The 22,289-nt window shown below is 38.4% G+C and overlaps 1 protein-coding gene across 3 annotated transcripts in view; it reads right to left on the bottom strand.

Moving 5' to 3' along the window:
- The window catches only part of SLC24A2 (solute carrier family 24 member 2), a 276,357-nt gene that overhangs the window by 107,110 nt on the left and 146,958 nt on the right, over nucleotides 1-22,289 (bottom strand). For all 3 annotated transcript variants that reach the window (XM_024930150.4, XM_024930152.4, XM_024930151.4), the window contains exon 3: nucleotides 1,342-1,380. In XM_024930150.4, the coding sequence (XP_024785918.1) occupies nucleotides 1,342-1,380 (39 nt within the window). The remainder of the gene's footprint in view (nucleotides 1-1,341; nucleotides 1,381-22,289) is intronic.

Here is a 22,289-nt window from a genome sequence, read left to right as displayed (position 1 = left end):
CCATGATCAAATACATATTTGATATATATTGGAAAGTGCTATATCCTAGACCAACTCACGTCAGGGTTTCAAACTACACATTAGACCACTAAGTCTAACACTAAAGAAATCTGTTTAACTTGATTAACTTGGGCAGTGTTTCCAAACGATTATCCATAGGATCTTATTTTGTAAAACACTTGTTAACAATCATGGTCCACACATTTGGAGACAAACATGAAACCCGTAGAAAGTATGAGTAAAATCTCACTATGAGATACCCGAAGAAATCCGGCTCTCTTAGTGTGATTTATTATAATATTCTATTGGAAATCACACTGCCAATTCAATAGGGTTGGAAAAGAATCAGTGGGGATTACTGGTGCCTCAATGGTGAACCAGATTATGGCTCCTTAATAGAAGAGATTGAGTCTGTATCCGTGTTCTGGTACTGGATCAGGTGTATTCTATGGGCTCTCAATGAATGTTATGTCTTTGCCCTGAGCATTACAGGAGGAAGGACAGGGTCATATGTATCTTTATTACTAACTCTTTTGGCCTTGAAAGTCTTAAACATTTTTTAATGCATTGTATTATTAGTTATAGAGGATTCAGATGATTAAGGTTCAAAACATTTTAGGAGCAAACTTAGGAGACCTGAATAAAATGGAAATGTAATCACTGTTTGATGGCTGAACACAAAAATTCTGAAGGTTGTTTCTTTACGATGCTGCAAAATCTGAAATGTGATGTGTTAATTAAATAGGAACTCGAAAACGTGTTTATCAATAATAACTCGTCATAACTATTATGGTCCTTATTCTGCGAAACTGGAAGAACTCTGGTGTGGAGATCTTCATTTGAAAAAGGTTACATCTAGAGAAGTACTGAAAGCATTCTTTTGTGTACTATATATACATTAAGTATATAGGTCTCATGTAGCATTTCTTTCTTTTGATGAGACCAAAAGAAATTTCCAATCAAAGTATGTGCATGCAGATACACAAAGAAAACAAATATTGAGCATTAGATCCCACACTACCCCCAAATATTAGTTCAACATCCCTTGGAATGCAATTTGGAAATATCTCACTCTTCCAGCTTCCACAAAAGTTCATACCAAATGGAAGAGAAAATTCAAACTTTTGAAACCTAGTCCCAGAAGGCATGTGTCCATGAATGCCAGAATTCAGTCATCACTAATTGTAGCACGGAGTAGAAGTACACATCAGGGGTTAGATTATTTAAGAATTCCAAGGGAGAGAGTAATGTGTTGAGCACACAAACCCGTCTCACTCCCACCCCTGCCCCACACTCTCCGCAGGCACACAAACAGGTACAGACAAAGCCACTGCTTCCTACCGGTAGAGTCGGTTCATCCTTGTCCCTGGCTGCAGATGGCTGCATAAGAGAAAAAGGCAAAGACAAAAGACAAAGAAATAAATAAATGAAGAATCACATATGGCATTTACATTTAATAACAAGCATCAGTATAGGGGAAGATTTCGTTCTTTCTGCTCCTGGGATGAGTTAAGCCAAAACAGGGGACTAAGGATGTATATTTTTAGCCAAAATATAATGGTTTATTTAGGTACATGATTCATTCTCCTGAAAGGTCAAAGTTGAATGGCCAACCCGAATGTCCAGCAATACAGAGCAGTTAAGTCAACTGTGGCCCAGCCATGCAGTGGAATACTATGTGATCATTAAAATGAATGAGGTAATTCACATGTTCTGACATAGAAAATATCTATTGATAACTGAAAAAATTAAACATTTATAAATATTTGTTTCATTTCATAAAGGAAAATAATTAATATTTTAGTGCATATAAAGAAAAAAATTCTGAAAGAATGATACCAAACTGTTATTAGTGGTTGTTACTGGGGGATGGGATTGCAAAGAAACGTCATTTTCTATATGTTTTGGGGGGAGTCAGCATTCATTGCTCCATGTATTATGAATAAAATAAAGCTCACAGAAGTTAGGCCACTGAATTAAAGACTAGGATCATCCCATATGGAAATCAGATAACCCATCTTTCCTTCTGTTCCCATCACCTCAAGTTTTCTATTCTAAAAAGAGAAGTCTCTGTCCAGTTGAGAAATGTGGATTAGAACACAAGGGCACATAAAGGCCTGGTAATCTGCTGGAAGCGAATGCAACTCAGACAAGGGGGCAGTGGAATTCTACCCACATGACCCACCTGGACAGCTTTTACTTCCTCAACTCAATGGGAACTCTCCTTCTTCGCCAGAACCGGGGACCACCCTGGGATCTTTCCAACGAGATACAGGTGCCTGGTGAATAGTTCCTCATACTTAGACAGCACTTTCGTCACTTCACCTCAACTACAGGTGCAGACAGCAAGAACAAACTGGAACCCTTCCCCTGTCTGGCCTTCTGGTCCTCCCCATTAGGGTCTAAACAGACGTCTGTCTTCAGGAATAATCACATACTTGGAGGAGAGTAGCCAGATGCAGAACAGTTTTAAAACCTTCATGTGCTCTAGGATTTCTGTTTTAGGGTCTACCACACCTACCATGTAAAAATATTAAGATGTCCCCACATCCCATCTAAAATATTCAATTACCTAAAATATACACTTTTGTGTAAAAAAAAATAGAAGGGATTCTTATAATTTTGAATTTCAAATTATTTGCTATGTGCCAATCATTTAAGTTAGGATTAGCATGCTCAAAATCTTGCAAAGTGAAAAAATCAAATCTACAATTTGTTTTCACATGTAATGGATTTTTAAGAAGGTGAAATTCAACACTTAATGAGGTTGATGTTAAATATTTTGTGGACATTCAATTAGACATTTAATGATTTTGATTTTTGTAGACACCTTTTTGGATTCTGGAGTCAATACCAATGTGTTTTTTCCCCCTTCTGGTTCCAAGCATTTTTATAGGCTCTTGAAGAACTTGCAAGTCTCAGACATAGACAGAAGGGTTCTGCGTTGGTGGTAATTTCTGAGCACAGCCTGTGGGCATCACTAAATTCGCCTTAACCCTTGGGTTGGGGGCTCTCTCTCAATGACTTCTCTAAAAACGCTAATAGGGAAATATCCTGATGCCCTAGTTCCCAAGAGCCTGCTTGCGGAACTGGAGTGGACAGGAAACTGTCCTTTGATTTCCCACTTTCCTCTGAACGGCACTGTATGATCCTGCTTCTCTCTGGCAGGTCCTCTCCTTTTCTTTCCTTCCACATCAGACAGCTCAACAAATGGCCTCACAGTCTACAGAGCAATCCCCTAGGGAAATTTTCCAGGGCAGCAAGCTCAGCCTTTAGACATACATTGAGATTAACCGTCAGAGCACGCCTGGTCAGTTAACAAATTTACACCTTGTGGCTAAATGGGAGACCAATAATTATGAGCTGGAATTGATACCACAGTGTTAACACAGAACATGAAGGAACAGGATGAAAGCGGGGAGAGAAAAAGGTGGGCTTTATAAGGGCAGAAACGTCACCAGCTGAGAGTTTGAATTTTAAAAAATATATCTAAATACATGATTTAAGGAAGGAAAAAAAAATCCAAACCTGTCTTTTGGTCTGAAAAGAAGAAAAAAATATCTACTCTATCGACTTCCTTTTTCTCTCACAGCAAGGAGGATCATAAAACATAATAAGTGGAAGGAAAATGCCTGTACATAGATTCTTCAGAGAAAAAACTGAGTGCAGAGACAGGCCTGAAATTCTCTATAAAATATCCCACTGTTGACATCATTCGTTTTCTTTCAAGTGTAATCTGCAGACATGAATATACATCAGGGTATAATATGTAAATTTAGGTATACACACAAATGGCAGCGGAGGCCATTAAAACACCCCTCTACTTTCCTTTTATGTAGCCCTGTTGCAAAAGAGATAAGAAGTGTGACACATGATGGTAATTGCCCATTTCCAGGGGTTCACCCACATCTACTGATAATTCGAAGTTCACCTGACTTAGCCTTGCTCTAATTGCATCCTGAAGCAGCCTCACAGTCCTGACAATATGCAGCTGATTACGTTACAAATTCAATTTTAAAGGGGTTTAATTACACAGGAAGTAACTAGTGAAGGTGACAAAGAAATGATTTTAATGTGTATAGCCAGTGGGTTTTGGGTTGGCCTAGTGTTGTGAATTTATTTTCAAGGCCATTAAATACATGGCAAGTTTATTCTAACCCATGGGATATTACAGAAGACAACTTCTTCAAAAGAAGACCAACATGACTCTAAGGATTAATCTTGGCATTCTTATGATGCATTTTGCTTTTTAACGCCCTTAATTTTAAACACACCAAAATACCACTCATTTGGGCTGTATTAATATGAAAGCCCAATTCCTGGTGGTCAGCATGCTATGGATTGGCTTAACAAATTCCTATAAATAAATAAATAAATAAATTTAATGAATACATTTATAAATAAATTTCCTATAGCTGTAGAAAAAGTCTGTTAAGCCAATCTATAGTACACACACAGCAATTCTTTGAGGATTGTTTAAAAGAATTCATAAACTACATCCTGAAGGTCTCAGATCAGGGCTTTGGTGTGCCAACGCAGACTCCCCTCACCATTTATGACAGCAAGACTTTGGCAGGCCATTGTCTACTTATGAGAAAATATTCTGTAATTCAAACCTTTATTCAATTAAACTGGCCCCCTTCTCAATGACTCAAATTAGTCATATGGTGATTGCACTTAAATTGAGCAACTGGAAGATGACTTTAATCTCTATTGTCCTTCCTGGTGGAAATCCCATTTCCTTTTTTTTCTTTTCTTTTTTTTTTTGAGATGGGGTTTCACTCTTGTCACCCAGGTTGGAGTGCAATGGCATGATCTCAGCTCACTGCAACCTCTGCCTCTCAGGTTCAAGCAATTCTCCTGCCTCAGCCTCCCGAGTAGCTGGGATTACAGGTGCCCGCCACCATGCCCAGCTAATTTTTGTATTCTTAGTAGAGACAGGGTTTTGCTATGTTGGCCAGGCTGGTCTCGGACTCCTGACCTCAGGTTATCCACCCACCTCAGCCTCCCAAAGTGCTGGGATTACAACTGTGAGCCACCGCGCCCTGCTGGAAATCCCATTTCTTTATAGGAATTTTGCTACTTATTTGATAGGTGTTTTGAAATTGTCCATTTATGCTTCCATCCCAGATAATAAAATGCATAGCCCATTTGGATAGCATTTTGATGCTATAAATCAGTCCCAAGTCCTTAAATCTTCTTTCTTCCTTTGATCCTTGAAAGCGAGAAATGATTTTGCTGACTATAAAGTGTAGTTTTGATGGATCTTTGTATATAGCCTTTCACCACATACAGGCCCCTAGTCCCACCTCACACACATAAAAAATTAGGCCAATACTGCAGTCCAGCTGCCTCAGGGCCACTCAGTAAGAGGATACTAACATGTTCATGGTTCACTCTGGTAATTATCTACTTACAAATCACATAATCAAATGGGTCACCATGAAGACTTCATAGGACAAAAGACAAGTGTGTAACTAAGGGATTTTTTTTTGGTCAATGACGTGGCATCAGATATAGAAGAACAATAAACAGTTCGTTGCTAAAGCTAAGTAACAGCTATAAACTTCCACCACTTTAATTTTCCACCAAGTCCTGCAAAATGGACCTAAAATGCATTATGCCAAGGACCTGGAAGCATTATAAAGTCTATAGAAATAAACATATTATTTTGTGAAAAATATAATCTGAAACAAATATGCCCATGATTAGAATATTAATCCAATATTCCAATGGACACGAATTTTAATGTCTTAGAATTCAGGAAGATTCGGTGAGGAATGATTTGAATGACTGATTTTCATTTAAAAAATTAACATGAAAGTATAAAATGATGTTTCCTTTTTCTTTCAATACACTACTGTAATAAATAAAAACATTCAAAATGTCTCTCCTTGTTAAAGATGAATAAACCTCAAAGCCTATTGGGAAGACTAGATACAAGGTGCAAAGTCCTCAAATCCGAAATATAAAAGGAAAAACACCCTACTACCTCTTAGTCAGATGGAAACTCATCTCTTTCTCCCTCCTTTTACTTTGTCTTAACATAGTCCCTAAAACATTAAGGGAGGGGAGATTAAATAAATTCCTAGAGAAAGAAATAAAAATTTATATTCAAATTACTTTGACTGGTTGCTGGTAATTATCTGACAATCATGGCCCTTCTGCAAAGAAGGAATCTCAGAGAACAATGAAGTGCTGAAGATGACAGCCCAGGGTGCAGGAGTACCCACTTTACAATCCGGTTTAAAGAAATACACTGGGATGGACAGAAGGGGTAGAAATGATCAAGTAAAAAGTGTGGTAATGAAAGCTCACATTTTGGAAGCAAAGCCTTTTGATGATTTGTTTGGATAATCTTCATGGTCATGAAATATTTGAGATAGTAGAAAAAATTTTTGAGAAGAATAGATATCTTCGCCAATATGGAAGGAGTAGAAGAGAAATTGTTTAGAGACAGTTAAAGAACAATTTGGAATATGGAATACTCAGTAAGGCAAGGGGGCCAGGGTGACTTCATTAAGCAGAATCTAAATGACAAGTTAAATCTACACAATTGTAATCAGAGTCTCCAAAATTTCTTGATCATATACCATTATCAGATAGAGCCTTGCTCTGTTGTTGCCCAGGCTGGAGTGCAGTGGTGCGACCATAGCTCCCTGCAACCTCAAACTCCTGGGCTCAAGCAATCCTCTTGCTTCAACCTCCCAAGTAGTTGGGTCTGTAAGAAAGCACTATGATGCCCAGATAATTACGAAAAAAAAATTCTTTTATAGAGGCCAGGGTCTTGCTATATTGCCCAGACTGGTCTCGAACTCCTAGTTTCAAGTGATCCTCCCACCTGAGCCTCCCAAAGTGCTGAGATTTTAGGTGTGAGCCACTGTTCCCAGCCTATCTACTTATGTATCTATGTGCTACTGGCAACCATTGTAAAAACACGGACTAATTTCTTCCCTCTTTTAAAAAAGATAACAAATAGTAGTCTTAATATTTTTTTCTGGCATTCCAAATAATTATCTTGTGCACTCCACTGGAACATTAGCACAAACTTTTAGAAATGAATTCTTTCAATGCCTCTCACAGAATTGATAAGCTATATGGAATGTATTAATATCTTTTACCCAACTCCTTCAGTTAGCCTCCCTAATACTGGAAGTTGTAAGATCCTTGAGGACAGGATTCACCTCTTTGCCTTCCATGGTCCTTAACTGTGGCTACTTAAAATGCAATTAAGAGGCCTGGGTGAGTGAGAGCACCCTGGCAGAACAGAACTGTGTGCTTCTGGGTCAGTTACCAGAGCTCCTCAGCTGCTTGTGTCACTGGCTAAATTAACAGTAATGGTGATTATTTAAGTCTACCTATTAATGTCTACCTATTAAATCAATTAAAGATTAATTAATCTTTCTTATTAAGTATGTACATAGAAGACAGTAATCCTCATCTTACAAATGGAGAAAGAGAGGCAAGAAGGGCCTCAGGCTATTTCTGTACTTAGGATACTAAGCACCAGTGTTAATTCACTTAATTTAGGAATTAACAACCCGACTACCCCTGCTATCTCTTGCCTTCCCCTGAAAAATCCAGATGTTCCTAATTTACTTTGTTGTACCATTTCAGCAATTCTCACAATTGCTAATGAATAATTTTGATATGCCAATCAAACACAATCTGCTAGTGGTGTTCTGGTATTAGTCACACGAATTTCCTTTGACTAGTAAAGAATGCAATATGCAATCATCTATTAAGTCCTGGTTGCCTTACTTCCTTTAAGGAACGGGTCTAAGACAGGAAGTATCCAACCTTTTGGCTTCCCTGAGCCACACTGGAAGAAGAACTATCTTAGGCCACACATAAAATACGCTAACACTAATGACAGCTGATGAACTAAAACAAACAAACAACTCATAATGTTTTAAGAAAGTTTAAGAATTTGTGTTGGGCTACATTCAAAGCTGTCCTGGGCCGCTTGTGCCCTGCGAGGTGCGGGTTGGGCAAGCTTGGAGGATGTGATTTTTTAAAAAGGTCTAACAAATGCTGGTGTGCAACAAACTACAGAATACTTTGTAGCAAATGAGGCAGATTTCAGTAATAATGTGTGCCAAGTGTTATATATATAATATCTCATCGAATCCTCACAATAATAGGTATTATAAACATATACTCCCCCTTTCAACACATGAGGACCCTGAAGCTGATGGAGTTGGACAATTTTTCCAAGGCCACATAGCCAGCAAGTGGCAGAGCTCAGATACGAACTCAGACAGTTGGGCTCCAGAGCCTTCCTAAGTGCTGGGGAAATGAGAAAGTGGCATTTTCCTTGCAGTGACCTGTGAGGAGGCTGCAGACAATACAACTTCAAATATAGTAAAAAATAGTTCACATACATTAAGAACTGTTATGAGCTCTGACTTCCAATGGAGTTGAGAAAATAGTGGCAAGTGATTGTTGTGAATTTAGAATGAAAGCTTTGATTTGTGTTTATTTTGTACAAAAAGCTAGTATTTGGGAGTAGAGAAAGTTACAGAGGCTATTTTGTCTCTTCCAGCATCATTATTTAGACTCACTTACTATTGTCATGATTTACTATTATTATTTCTGTCTCTTGAAGGTCATAGAGGCACTTTTTATGCCTTCAGAGCGGCATAGATTTAAGTAAAACTGCAAATGAGTTGCTCCATATATCAAGTTGACTTGTATTAAGGAGTTGATAGCTCAGCAGTAGGTGGGAAAAAAGGGGCCCCCTGGTGGTCCCAGTTATCACTGCGGTCATGAGACATTCTATATTTAGTTTATTTGGAAGTTCGGGTGGGCTCAGTCTTTGATTTATTTCTGACACTTCAAGGACTAGTGCTATTTCTTTGTTTCAGGGAAAGAACAAGCTCAAAAAATGAAAATAGTCACTCTTGGTGTTTAAAGCTTCAGTGGGAGAGTGTGAATGGCAAGTTTTGAATAAAGAAAATTCATTCATTTAACAGTAATTATTTGATAATATTTATCACACACTTATATATGGCCAAGGAGTCTTCTAGGTTCCTGGGATTTAGGTGTGGCCCAAACTGGCAAAAATATCTGTCCTTATGGAACCTGCATTTCAGAATAAATATGTTACATCATTAAATTAACTAGATAGAAAGGGTAGGTAGTCATTATTAGATCACTTAAAATTAAGTGTTACATTTAAGAATATACTTAAGAGGATTACCTGTGGCCTAATCATTACTTTTGTAGTCACATTTTTTCACACATTTATTAATTCTAGATTTAGCATCTCTTCTTGTTTGGAGAGAAGCTGGCAAAGACTATAAAAGTATAAAGAACAAGCTTGTGCCTATAAAATTATAAACAACACATACATTAATAGTAGAATTCATTGAGCAAAGGGCATTAGATATTTAAAATGCATTTTAAAACCGATATAATTGAAGATATAATTTAATTTTTGATAATATTAACGGTAACAAAATTTTTTTGCCAATCTTTTATTTTAAAAAAGATGAAATTTTTTAAAAAATAAGAAACTTTGAACCTCAAAGAGAACAAAACCCCACAATTTGAATGTAATATAGTGATTTTTATACATATAACTTTTCATATTTATAGTCTTCTAGCTACAAACAATGCAGCCTCATTAATATAGCAGATTAATTCTTCACCACGTTTTAACTTCTGATCTCAGAAATATCAACGGTACCATATCAGTACCTGATTCCAAAAGGACCCTGGCACAATTTCCATATAGGCAGAAAAATATAGATGCCAGATTTGCTGAATTTAGTTTTGGAATTTCCAGGAAGCAAAAACATCATATAAACCCAATTTAAATATTTAATAATATAAATGCAAATCTAAGTAAACTTGGGGAAAAATAAAGGGCACAAATATCAAGCATACAACACTTTCTGTTGAAAATGCACTGATAATGAGAACCAGGCTCACTCCTTGATCTGTTCTTCTTTCCCAAGAGAGGCCAAGAGGAAGCTAAACTCATTCATGTCACGAAGATGAGTTATAAAAGTGGGACGCAGCAAGTTCGTTTCAAGCACTGCCTGGCTACTTCCACATTCCATTTCCACTGTGTGTCCCCTCCTCCCCACTTCCTCCCTAGTTCATTCTTTTGTATTATTTGTCTCATCTCTCTCTTTTTCACTATTGAGCACCCTTCTGAGGGCAGAGACCATGTCTATTTCATTTGATATTATTCCACAGTACCTAGCATAGTGGTGCTCAATGCTCAGTAAATGCATGTTTAATAATAAATAAGTTAAATCAGATCCTATATATTTTTAATGAGCCCATATGCTCATCCATAATGAGGCTGAAGGTAAATAGCTTCTTCTTGGTCCAACACTGAATTGTGTCACTTTCCTCCTGGCATTTGATACTGCGAGTGACCCACTGCTTCTTGAATCAGTCTCCTCCCAGGTATCTGGCATGTGTGCTCTGACTAGGTCACTACTTCCTCATTCCTGTGGAAATGCAACAATATCAAACCTCCCTTCTTTGAACTCCTGTGTTAAAGACATCATTTCACAACGCTCCCGACTGCTTGTGTTTGCCATTTTGCCTGCTTTGTTGGACTTGTAAGCTTCTTGAGTGAGGGGGTCTTACATATTACACATCTTTATACTTCCAATTTTGCCCACTAGTGTGCTGCCACCCCACGGATGCTCTGCAAACATAGAAGTTTTGATTGCTGGCTATAAGCGGTGAGACTAGAGCTTTGAAAGGAAGGAGGATTCTCAAACATGCAGGAAACTCACCATGAGGCACAAAAGAATTGAGGTGACTGGGTCCAGTGTTGGGGCCTACAGTATGGTCAGCAGAAACTATTTGACTAATACAGAGTGGCATCATTAAAAAATTCTCTGGCTTCATCCCTGGGACCCTGTGCCCAGACACTGCTGTACGGGTCCTTTAACCTGAGAGAGCCAGTCTTTCTTTTGGTGGTCCAATTGGACCTGTACTACTAATGGCTGACGTGAGTGCAGTAGGGGTCCTCTGTTTTGGCTGGTGAAAGGGTTGAATGGAATAGGCCCACCATGCAGTGAAGTGGAGAACATGGCAGTAAGAAACCATTCCACTGGGTGTTGACCATGATACACCTGGCCATCCTGGAAAACAGAGTAGATGGTAAGGACTAGGAGTCCCATTAGTGGGGCTTGACATGAGGACAGTTACCTTCTCAATTGTCCCTGGGGCTGATGCAGTTTAGGGGAGAGTGAGTCAAATTAAGATTCAAACTTATCCTCAACATCTCAGCTCACTCCCTGCACCCCATCTGCCATCCTTTGCTGTCATAGGGAGTCCAGGCAAACTGTCATTTTATCTATGCCTACCTGGGATGTTACCATGTTATTCCCTCTTGCTCCATTTGCCAAATATCCTCCTTCACGGCATTTAAAAAATCACCCATTCATTCTTCATCACATGTTTAATGAGCATCTTATATGTGCTACATTTTTCTAGGTGCAGGGATAAAACAGTGACCAAAATAGCCCAAATCCTTGCTTTCACGGAGTGTATATTCTAGCCTAAATCTCACTTCCAAGACACATTCTTCCAATTAAGTGGCAACAGCAGCAGTTAATATATAAAATCCTTGCTGACCTTTATCGAGCACTAACTACAGTTGAAATACTGGGCTAAATGCTCATTCATAATCTTAGGTGGCAGGTATTATTAGGAAACATTTTTAATAACTTTTTATTTGGAAATAATTATAGATTCACAAGTAGTTGCAAAAAAATGTATAGGGTGGTCCCATGCACCCTTTACCCAACCTCCTCCAATGATAACATCTTGCACAACTATAGTACATCATTAAAACTAGGAAGTTGGCATTGGTACAATCTATGGAACTCATTCAGATTTCACCAGTTATATGTGCACCTATTTGTGTTGGTGCATAGTGTGTATGTAGTTCTATGCAGTTTAATTATATGTGTAGCTTCATGTAACCACCACTGCAATCAAGATAATTAACTATAACATCATCACAAGACTCCCTTGTGCTATCCCTTTATGTCTACACCCATTCCCACACCTGCCTGCTAATCCCTGGCAACCACTATTCTGTTATCAATTTCTACAATTTCATAAATGTTATATAAATGGAATAATGTCATATGTATACTTTTCAGGTTTGCTTTTTCCATTTAGGATAATTTCCTTAGGGTCTAAGTTATTGTATGTATCAACAATTTGTTCCTTTTTATTTAGTAATATTTCATGGTATGGATATACCACAGTTTAATGATCTGCATGTTGAAAGGCATTTGGATAGTTTACCATTTTGGGCTACTGTCACGAAAGCTGCTATGAACATTCATGTATGAGTTTCTGTGTCACTATGTTTCATTTATCTGGGATATATGCCCAAGAGTACAATTGCTGGATCATACAATAAGACCATGCTTTTGTTTTAAAAAACTGCCAAACTATTTTCCAGAGTGCTGTACCATTTTACATTCTTACCAGCAATGTGTGAGTGATGAAGTGTTTCTGCTTTCTAGTAGCAATTGATATTATCACCATTTTGAAATTTTATTCTTTCTAAAGGTGCCGTGATATCTCATTGTGGTATCATAGTTGTTTATTTTCATTTTTATTTTTGTAAAGACAGTGTCTCACTATGTTGCCCAGGCTGGTCTTGTACTCCTGGGCTCAAGTAATGCTCCCACCTGGGCCTCCCAAATCGCTGGGGTTACAGGCGATCAACTTTATTGCAGTATTAGCATGAATTTCTGTAATGGCTTATGATGTTGAACATCTTTTCGTGTGCTTATTTGCCATTTGTGTATCTCTTCAGTGAAATGTTTGTGCATATATTTTGCCATTTTCTAATTGGATTGTTTGTTTCCTTAATGTTATGTTTTATGGGTTCCTTGTATATTCTAGATACAAGTCCTTTGTTAGACATGTGGTCTGCAAATATTTTCCCCCTCTCTTTAGTGTGTACTTTCATTCTCTAAAAAATGGTTTCTGACAGAATAAAAGTTTTTAATTTTGATGAGGTTGAATTTTATCAAATTTTCCTTTTATGGATCAGTTTTAGGTAGCAAGTCTAAGAATTCCTTGCCTGGTGTTGGGAGCTGAATATTTTCTAGTTTTTTCCTAGATGTTTTATAATTTTATATCATGGTCCATTTTTTGCCTATGGCTTTTCCATTGCTATTATGCCCTATATTTATTTATCTGTACCTCAATGGATGCAAATATACCCATTTTAAAGATTGGGGTAAAAGGCTGAGTGAGGTTAACTAACTTGCCCACAGCAATACAGGTAGTATGGAAGGTACTGGGATTGAAATGCAGGCAATCTAACTTGAAACTGCAGCCTCTTTTTTTTTTTTTTTTTTTTTTTTTGAGACAGAGTTTTGCTCTTGTTGCCCAGGCTGGAGTGCAATGGTGCGATTTCAGCTCAATGCAACCTCCACCTCCCAGTTTCAAGCAATTCTCCTGCCTCAGCCTCCTGAGTAGCTGGGAATACAGGCATGCGCCACCATGCCCGGCTAATTTTGTATTTTTAGTAGAGATGGGGTTTCTCCATGTTGGTCAGGCTGGTCTCAAACTCCCGACCTCAGGTGATCCGCCCACCTCGGCCTCCCAAAGTGCTGGGATTATAGGCCTGAACCACTGCGCCCGGCCAAAACCACAGCCTCTTAATGACTTTACTTGCCTGCTCTAAGGCATATCTCTTTGCATTCCCCAAGTAAACATAAAACACACTGATTTCACCCTCTATGTGGGACAGAACAAAATGTATTCAGAAAGCAGAAGTCATCTAATCTTTATAGAACTTTTTAGGGAAACCTGGAGCTTTAATCATTATCATTGCTTTGAACAAAAAGTACATAATTTAAAAAATAAGTGATTATTTTCAATGTCATGCATCCCTCTAATCTTATTAAGACAAGAGTTATCTAATCTTATAAAGCATAAAATAAAAAAATAGAGACGAAATTGAGATCTACCATTAAGTAAGGTTACCACTCAATTTTTGCTGATGAAGTAGTAATGGATTGATGATGCTGGAGATTCACCCTTAAAATAAAAATTCTGGTTCCAGACAGTAGCTGTGGTTTCCTAGGACATATCTTATCTGTTATCTGTCAATAGAACAACGGAAATTGTGCACTACAGAAAACAGATGTAGCATCACATTCACAGAGATGGAAAAGATGTGCTCTGGAAGTCCTCACTGCGTTACTGTCAAATGAAGCCAGGAGGTACTGATATTATATATTACAGTCAGCACCAACTTCTTGGCCAAATGTTCAGCACTATTTTCATTGATGGAATTAAAAATCTGTTCTAGAATTGGGGGAAAAATGACATGAGAAATATCCCATCAAAAAGCTTTTTTTCCTAATTACTATTGGCTCTGAAATTTTGGCTTTAGCCATTAGAAACTTCTCAAGATGGTTCTGGTGGGCATTTTGTTTTGTAGCAGGTCCCATAGTACAAGCTTATTGCCCAGAGAGGATCTTAAATGCTGTTAATAATCATACAATACTGCATAATATTATCACCAGAAGTTTACTACTTACTAAATTATAGGAGCATTGGATATCTTTGGAAAGGATTTAATTAAATTACAACAAAAAATATCCTGGACCTATGGGAAAATGACACTTGCCAATGAAAGAAAACCCAGTCCCAAAGTGAAAGACCGTGCTTATATTGACATTTCTCTCAAAATAATGAGATTTCATTCTCCAAGTTCTTACAATAAAAAATTTCAAACATAGGAAAAGCTCAGAATAGCCAGAGTTCCACCATTAGATTCATTTTTAACATTTTCTATGTTGGCTTTATCAATATGTCTATATTAATAATTCTTTATGAGTAATTTTAAAGTAAACTGCAGATGCCACGACATCTTTGCCTTTAAACGTTTCATATGTTTATCTTCTCAGGATATGGACAGTCTTCTATATAGTCATAACAACCACATGTGTACATTTTGTATGTATGCAGTAGGTGACTTGTTGCCTTAGCAGGTTAACGTCTACTACTGGTGTTTATTTTTTGACATGGTTAATTTTCTTGGTGTTTACACTTTCGTCCCCATGGTTAGTTATTAAATATATGTAATACAAAGTATCTGTTTTATTTGTTAAGATCTCCTTCCTTCCCTACTTTGCAACCAACCCCTGAGGGCAAATCAACAAAAATCATTTAGCTCATTAAAAACAAAGTTGCTCTAGACAAAAGTACCCATTTGCTGACTGCTGTTTGGTATTGGCTTATTGGTAGACAATACTAACCACACAGACATTTATAAATACAAATACTATTTAGTGCTAGGTGTCCTTTTCTTTTCTTCTCTTCTTCTCTTCTTTTCTTTTCTTTCTTTCTTTCTTTCTTTCTTTCTTTCTTTCTCTCTCTCTCTCTCTTTCTTTCTTCTTCTCTTCTCTTTTCTTTTCTTTTTTGGAGAGGGCATCTCACTCTGTTACCCAGGCTGCAGTGCAGTGGTGTGATCTCGGCTCACTACAACCTCTGCCTCCTGAGTTCAAGCGATTATTCTCCTACCTCAGCCTCCTGAGTAGCTGGGATTACAGGCACCCACCAACTTGCCCAGCTAATTTTCGTATTTTTAGTAAAGACAAGGTTTCACCATGTTGGCCAGGCTGGTCTCGAACTCCTGACTTCAAGTGATCCAACTGCCTCACCTCCCAAAATGCTGAGATTACAGGTGTGAGCCACCACGCCTGGCCAGTACTAGGGTTTTTAATTTGGAAACTATAGTCTGAATTTAGGTGGGGGGACAGTTTGTGAAATTTCTGACACCGTCAAGTTTTGTGTGTATACAAACTTTTAGGAGGCAGGGGGAAGAGTGTCCATAACTTCCATCGGAGTCTTAAAAGTGTCCACGATCCTAAAAAGGTTAAGAATAATTGATTTAAGGCTTTCAAAATACCCTTTGGAAGCTGGAAAATACTATTTGGAATAATTATTTGGAATGTTATTTGGAAAAACTATTTGGAGTATCTTCCAGCATCCAAAGGGTATGTATCTTGAAAGCCTAAATAATATCCAAATAATACTAATAGCATTAGTATCAAATGCTAACTGACGGAAAGGAGGAATTCCAAAAGGACCCGTCTAGCCCATCCAATTGACAGCCTGGTGCCACTGAAATGGGTTCTGGCACAGGCAAAGGACAGAGCAGAAGGCAGCACAGAGCATTTTACTCACACTGACAAGTTCTCAATTAGTTCAACCTCTTCAGGAAAAAGATCTGAATGTCACTGCAGATGGTCCAACTCTATTCAGTGGGCAGAGACTGGGCAGGGTGCCGGAGGTCTGCCCTGGGCATCAGGCACCAATGATGCCCAACTGTGTTTGTTCTAACTGTTGCCCGACTGTGTTTTTTCTAACTGTTGCCCGACTGTGTTTGTTCTAACTATTGCCCCTCTGTAGGCTTTGGTAGTCTTGAGGGTGGTTTACATCTGTGATTGCATTCACCTTGAAAAAACACACAAGGGGGAAGCAGAAAAACCCAAAACAAATATGAAAAAGTCTCCTTTTTACCTGACTGGTCATTTTGGAAATGGGTGCACTTCCTTGTAAGTACCAAAGGAAATAAAGGCATGGAGAAGTAGTACCAGGCACAGTGCGTGGTGTTTTTAAGTAGTTGTTCCCTGGTTTTAGAATGATCAGTATCTCCTTAGCATCTTTGTTTCACAGCTGGAAGGAAGTGAAGCTCAAAGTGATGGAGCAACCGGATGGTGTAAAGACAGCGTTTACTCAGTGAGCAGGTCTGAGATTAGAACCTGTGTTGGTAAAATGCCATTTCCCATCACACCTTGTTGTTTTATAAATATGCGGTGGGAGAGGACAGGTGTGGAATACACAAATGCAAAAGAACAATCAACCAGTGAAGTCCACCTGTATTGGGGGGTAGTTTGCTTCCTGTGCTTTATTTTGTGCTAGCTTCTGTTGAAAAATGTACAGTGAGAGAGAAATCAATAGCACTTAGCATTCAAATTACTTGATTTACATGCATTATTCATTTAATATTTATAGCTCCATAAGCATTCTCAATCCATTTTACTGCTGGAGAAAGAGAGGCTCAGTAAGAAGAGTAAATAGCCCAAGGCCTCAGATGCAATACCTTGTAAAGTTGGGGGCCATACCCAGGGCTGTCTGGCTCTCATCCCTGCAGGCTTGAGGTTATAGGTCAGGTGAGATTGGAGAATTGTTAGCCTCTGGGTTACACAGACTTTCAGACCATTGGAGAGCACTGAGTTGGAGAAAAAGGTTATTTTCCTCCATTTGAGCCCTATTATAGTCAATGCACACATTCTTGACTAGTTTTACAGGAAATCAAATTTTAGTAAGTTGAATTTACCTTTATTGCCAATGGATATTCATTTGGCAGATGATTATAATACTTTCTTTTTACCTGCTCTCTCTATTGAATACAAAATCCACAACTAAGCATTTAAACATCCTGGGGAAGCTAAGGGAATTTCTATTTGTTTATTTTCTTGGTAATGGAACAGTTATTTCCCAATGAGTTAGACTGTGACATTTTTATTTCTAATATTAAATATTAAAAATAGAGTATAATTCAAAAGGGTAAAGCTATGGGATGACACTCAGAATAAGGGGAAATATTTTAAAGAGTCCTGACTCTACCAATGACTAGTTCTGTGGCCCTCACTAGTTACTGGAGGACTCTAAGCCTCAGTACCTACACATATTAAAATGTGGATGACAGCTATCTCAGAGGGTTGTTTAATCATCAGATTAAATAAGATGACATACGTAAAATTCCTGGATCCCTACAGGCACTCAATAAACAGATATAAGAAAATAAAATAAGAATCTCCAACTGGAGCAATTAGCTATCTAAACTTGGAGATGGCAGGTAGCCAGGTCAGAATTTCTACCTTTGAACAAATCCTGAATTGCTCTGAAGCTTAGGCCAAGAATTTCAGTTTATTTCAGTTTCACATAAATATGAAGAACAGAGCAAGTCAATCATTATCATCCCAGATGGGAACATAATCTGCTTCAATTTCTCCATGGTCTTATCAAATGATCGCTATTCTGCATTTGCAAGTGGTTTTTTTCCCCCAACACAAAAATTCTCTCCCACAGATCTTCATTCCCTTTCCTCCTCCATAATAACCTTGTTAAAAAGCACCACTTTATTATAGGTAATTGAGTGGATTTTCTAACTTTATTAGTTAATTGTGGTAGTTTGCAAAATGGCTGCAATTCTTCTCTTCCCTATAATGAAGTCCTTTTGCAATGGTGACTTTTCAGGTCCCTCTATCAGTAGGTGAAGTTTGTTTTCCTTCCCCTTGTTTTGGATTAATCTTGTGACGCTTTGGGCAACAGAATATGGTGGAAGTTCTCAGCTTAGTCCTCAAGAAGCCTTGCATGCCCGCAGATGGTCCTTATACCTCTGCCCAGCTGCCATTTGAACAAGCCTGGGGTGCCCAGCCAGCTGCCCCCCACCATGCCAGCCATCATCTGGTCAGAGGACAGAACTTACAACTAAACAGGGAGACAGATATTTTGGGGCTGTGTATGTGCATGGGACACGCCCAGGTGTTTTTCTCACCGATAATCTTGTATGGACATATGGGTCATATTGGTAATATCTGGATAACCTATTTCCATCTGTAATGATGACAGCATTTTGCCTTAGCAATTCTCAAGTCTCACATAGGGAAACTGAGACAGACACATCTCCTCTAATATAAAAGCTTGGCTAAGATGAGAGCCAATAGTTTATAAGCTCTGCTGAATTCATTTATTCACAATGTTATAGTCACAGAGGAAGCAAACCAACCTTTAAAACATAAGGCATAGTAGAGGGAGGAAAGACTAAGAGAAAGAAAACAGTTTTTTGCTAACTTGGAAAACCTACAAATATTTATTCTGTTAATCAAGCCCCAAACCATATGCCCTCTTAAAAATATGTTTGTGAATGGATTTCTAAGATCCTTCATGCTTCAGCATAGTAACTTGAGTTTATTAGATGAATGAAGAAATTAAAACTGCCTGGTTCTTTCAGTTGATAACCTAATAAATAAGGAAAATCTTTTTTCTCTGTTGAAATCACAAAATAAAATTATGATCATAACATATTTAAGCAGTCAAAAAGCATGATGTCTTATACAATTTTAATCTGCCTGGAACCTTTCCATGAAAGCATCATCAGTTTTATCTAAAAATGGCTCTCCTGCTGTTATTAAACCATGTGCCTTGCTGAGTACTCACTGCATAAAGAAGAGCAGATTCATTTGGAAAATAAGTTGAATCTTTATCTTTTCAGATATTAAAGTTGGGTGCCTTTCTCTCTGTACTGCTATAAAAAACACCTTCATATTACTTGGGTTTATTTTAAGTTGTTTAAACAATTTTGAAAGCATAAACTAATATTTATGTTTTCTGACCATAAAAGCTACACAAGTTGACTGGAAAGTATAGGCGTTGATACGGGGTTGGCAGAGCCAGGACAAGGATGAGATGAATGCCTCACTTTGTCTCCTGGACAAAATTTAAGGCAGTACCAAAAAACTCAGTATTATAGATAAATAACATAATGCAATATTTCAAAAAATAAATATTAGTGCAAAATAAAATCTACAATGAACAAAATGTCAAGATTTTAAGTAAAGACAGCTCTTACCTTGCACTTGAATCTTTCCTACTCATCTTACCCTAATCCTGGCCCTGGTTTCAATAAAACTTTATTTACAAGAATAAGCAGCTGGTTCATGAGCTGTAGTTTGCTAATTTGTTTCTTTAAATATTGCATTAAAATATTTATTTTGATGACCAAGATTTTGGGTACCCCCTTAAATTTTGTGCCTGAGTGCCAACCTCACCTTACCCTAATTCCAGCCCTGGGTGTTATCTTCTATTCTAAGTTCAAATGGTAAGCTAATGAAAGTTTTAAAGCAAATGACTGATAGGATTTGATTTAAGTTATACAAGTGGGCTTTGGTTGCTGTGTAGTTTGGCGGGAGATCAAAAGTGGGGACTGGGAGAATAGTTAGGAGGCTGATGCGTCAGTCTAGTGATTTTGCTCTGGTCCAGACCAAGTCACCAAAGACCATTCAGATGTAAAGATGGTGGCCACTTCCCTGTCTGCATATCTACGTGACATCTCAGCATTTGCCTTACTCCTGTTGATTCTCTCATGGTTGTCCCTCTACTTTACTGACTTCTCAGTCTTGGGAACTCTGCCCTCTTGTGTTCTCACACAATCCCTTGGCCTTAAATTCCATCAACAGAATCTCTAGTTCTGAATTTGTCTCCTCCAAACATGCATATCCAATTCCAATTGCCAACTCACCATTTCTATTGAATGTCTAGTGGGCGTAATAAACTTAACAAAACCAAAGTTCACTTTCAAAGATGTCTTTCTCTCTGTGCTGTTTGGATTAGTTCAATCACAAATTTAGATATTACAAAACATCTTCACATTTCTTGTTTATTTTAGGTTACTTAAACATTTTTTTTTTTTTTGAGATGGAGTCTCACTCAGTCGCCCAGGCTGGAGTACAGTGGTGTGATCTTGGCTCACTGCAACCTCCACCTCCTGGGTTCAAGTGATTCTCCTGCCTCAGTCTCCCAAGTAGCTGGGACCACAGGTGCGTGCCACCGTGCCCAGCTAATTTTTGTAGTTTTAGCAAAGACAGGGTTAAACATTTTTGAATACTTAACATATACGTGTTTAGGCTATAAAAGCAACACGTTTACTGGAAATTATGTCTATTCCCGAACCTGTTACTCTTCCAGCTATCTTCCAGTAGAGAATGGCACTACCATTCTATTCAGCTGTTCAAGCCAAAAAATTACTGCTTATTTCTTTTCTTCTCCTTTTCTCCCACATCCAATCCACCAGCAAATCCTGTCAATTTTGCCAAAATGTGCCTTCATTTTTTTAAATAAAATCAGCATCAACCTCAGTAGGCCTACTAAGGGTATAGCTTCCACACATTAGGGTAGAGTCTGACTCAGTGGAAGGAGCAGTCGTTGGGAGGGAGGGGAAGTGTGTGTGAGTAGGAGTGTTAAATTCCCAGGTCAGGGTATAGGGAGAGACTGGCTTGGCTTTGGGGAGGTGAAAGCTGCAGGGTGGAGAGAGCTGGAATATGCCTGGGCCTCTCCAGGTGGGACAGAGACTAGGAGATGTCCCAGCTTTTACGCTTACACACACATTCTCTCTCATCCTACCAGCTGGGTCTGCACAGCTGGACCTGGGACCAGAGGAGGAAATACTCCAGCAGATCTTAGTAGGTACAGCTAGTTAGTATTAGAGGGAGCAGAGTGATCTCAGTGAAGATGTGCCCAGTCATCAGTCTGGCAGGGGCCAGAGCAGACAGGGTTGGTGACAAAGCTCAGCTGGAGCTCAGCATGTATGAGTTTAGCATCCATGGCCTACACAGGGCTGACACCAGCTGGCAGTGTACAAAAATCACAGGGTCAATTTTCCAAGCTAAGCGTATACTGTATACTCCTCTGAGAACCAAGTTCACTAATGCAGAGGCCACTTAACGAGTAGTTATGCCTACAGGTCCTGCTTACATTGACCAAATAGAGTTTGTTTCATTGTTTGCTTTGTTGTTTAATTTGGCTTTGAGAATGGTTTATATGAGACAGTATTCTTTTTTTTTTTTTTTTTTTTTGAGACGGATCCTCGCTCTTTCGCCCAGTCTGGACTGCAGTGGCACTATCTCGGCTCACTGCAAGCTCCGCCTCCCGGGTTCAAGCCATTCTTCTGCCTCAGCCTCCCGAGTAGCTGGGACTACAGGCACCCGCCACTGTGCCCGGCTAATTTTTTGTATTTTTAGTAGAGACAGGGTTTCACCGTGTTAGCCAAGATGGTCTCGATCTCCTGACCTCGTGATCTGCCCGCCTTGGCTTCCCAAAGTGCTGGGATTACAGGCGTGAGCCACCGTGCCTGGCCAGTATTCTTTTTTTTTTTTTTTTTTAAACATATCTGAATGAATTCATCAATCATCTGCCTTATAAAAAATCAGTGGATTTATTCAGTGATAAAAACCAGTAAATTTTAATTTAGTAACTACTGATTTTGAATGCTTTTTGCATATCAAATGTAAGTTGTCATGACCCTGTTAATATGAATATTTTATCTAAATGTTACCCATTTAAAAATTATAAATATTTGTCTTACTCATACCTGCATTTTACTAAACTCATTATCTATAGTATAAAAATATTATGTATAATCTCTCTTTCCCACTGAACTATCTGCAGAGATCAAAGGACCCATTATTCAGGCCAGATGTTTTCATGTT

This window comes from Pan paniscus, chromosome 11 (genome assembly GCF_029289425.2).
Source record: "Pan paniscus chromosome 11, NHGRI_mPanPan1-v2.0_pri, whole genome shotgun sequence".
Lineage (NCBI taxonomy): Eukaryota > Metazoa > Chordata > Mammalia > Primates > Hominidae > Pan > Pan paniscus.
Note: the sequence above shows the minus strand (reverse complement) of the source record. Positions and strands in the feature narration are given on the sequence as shown.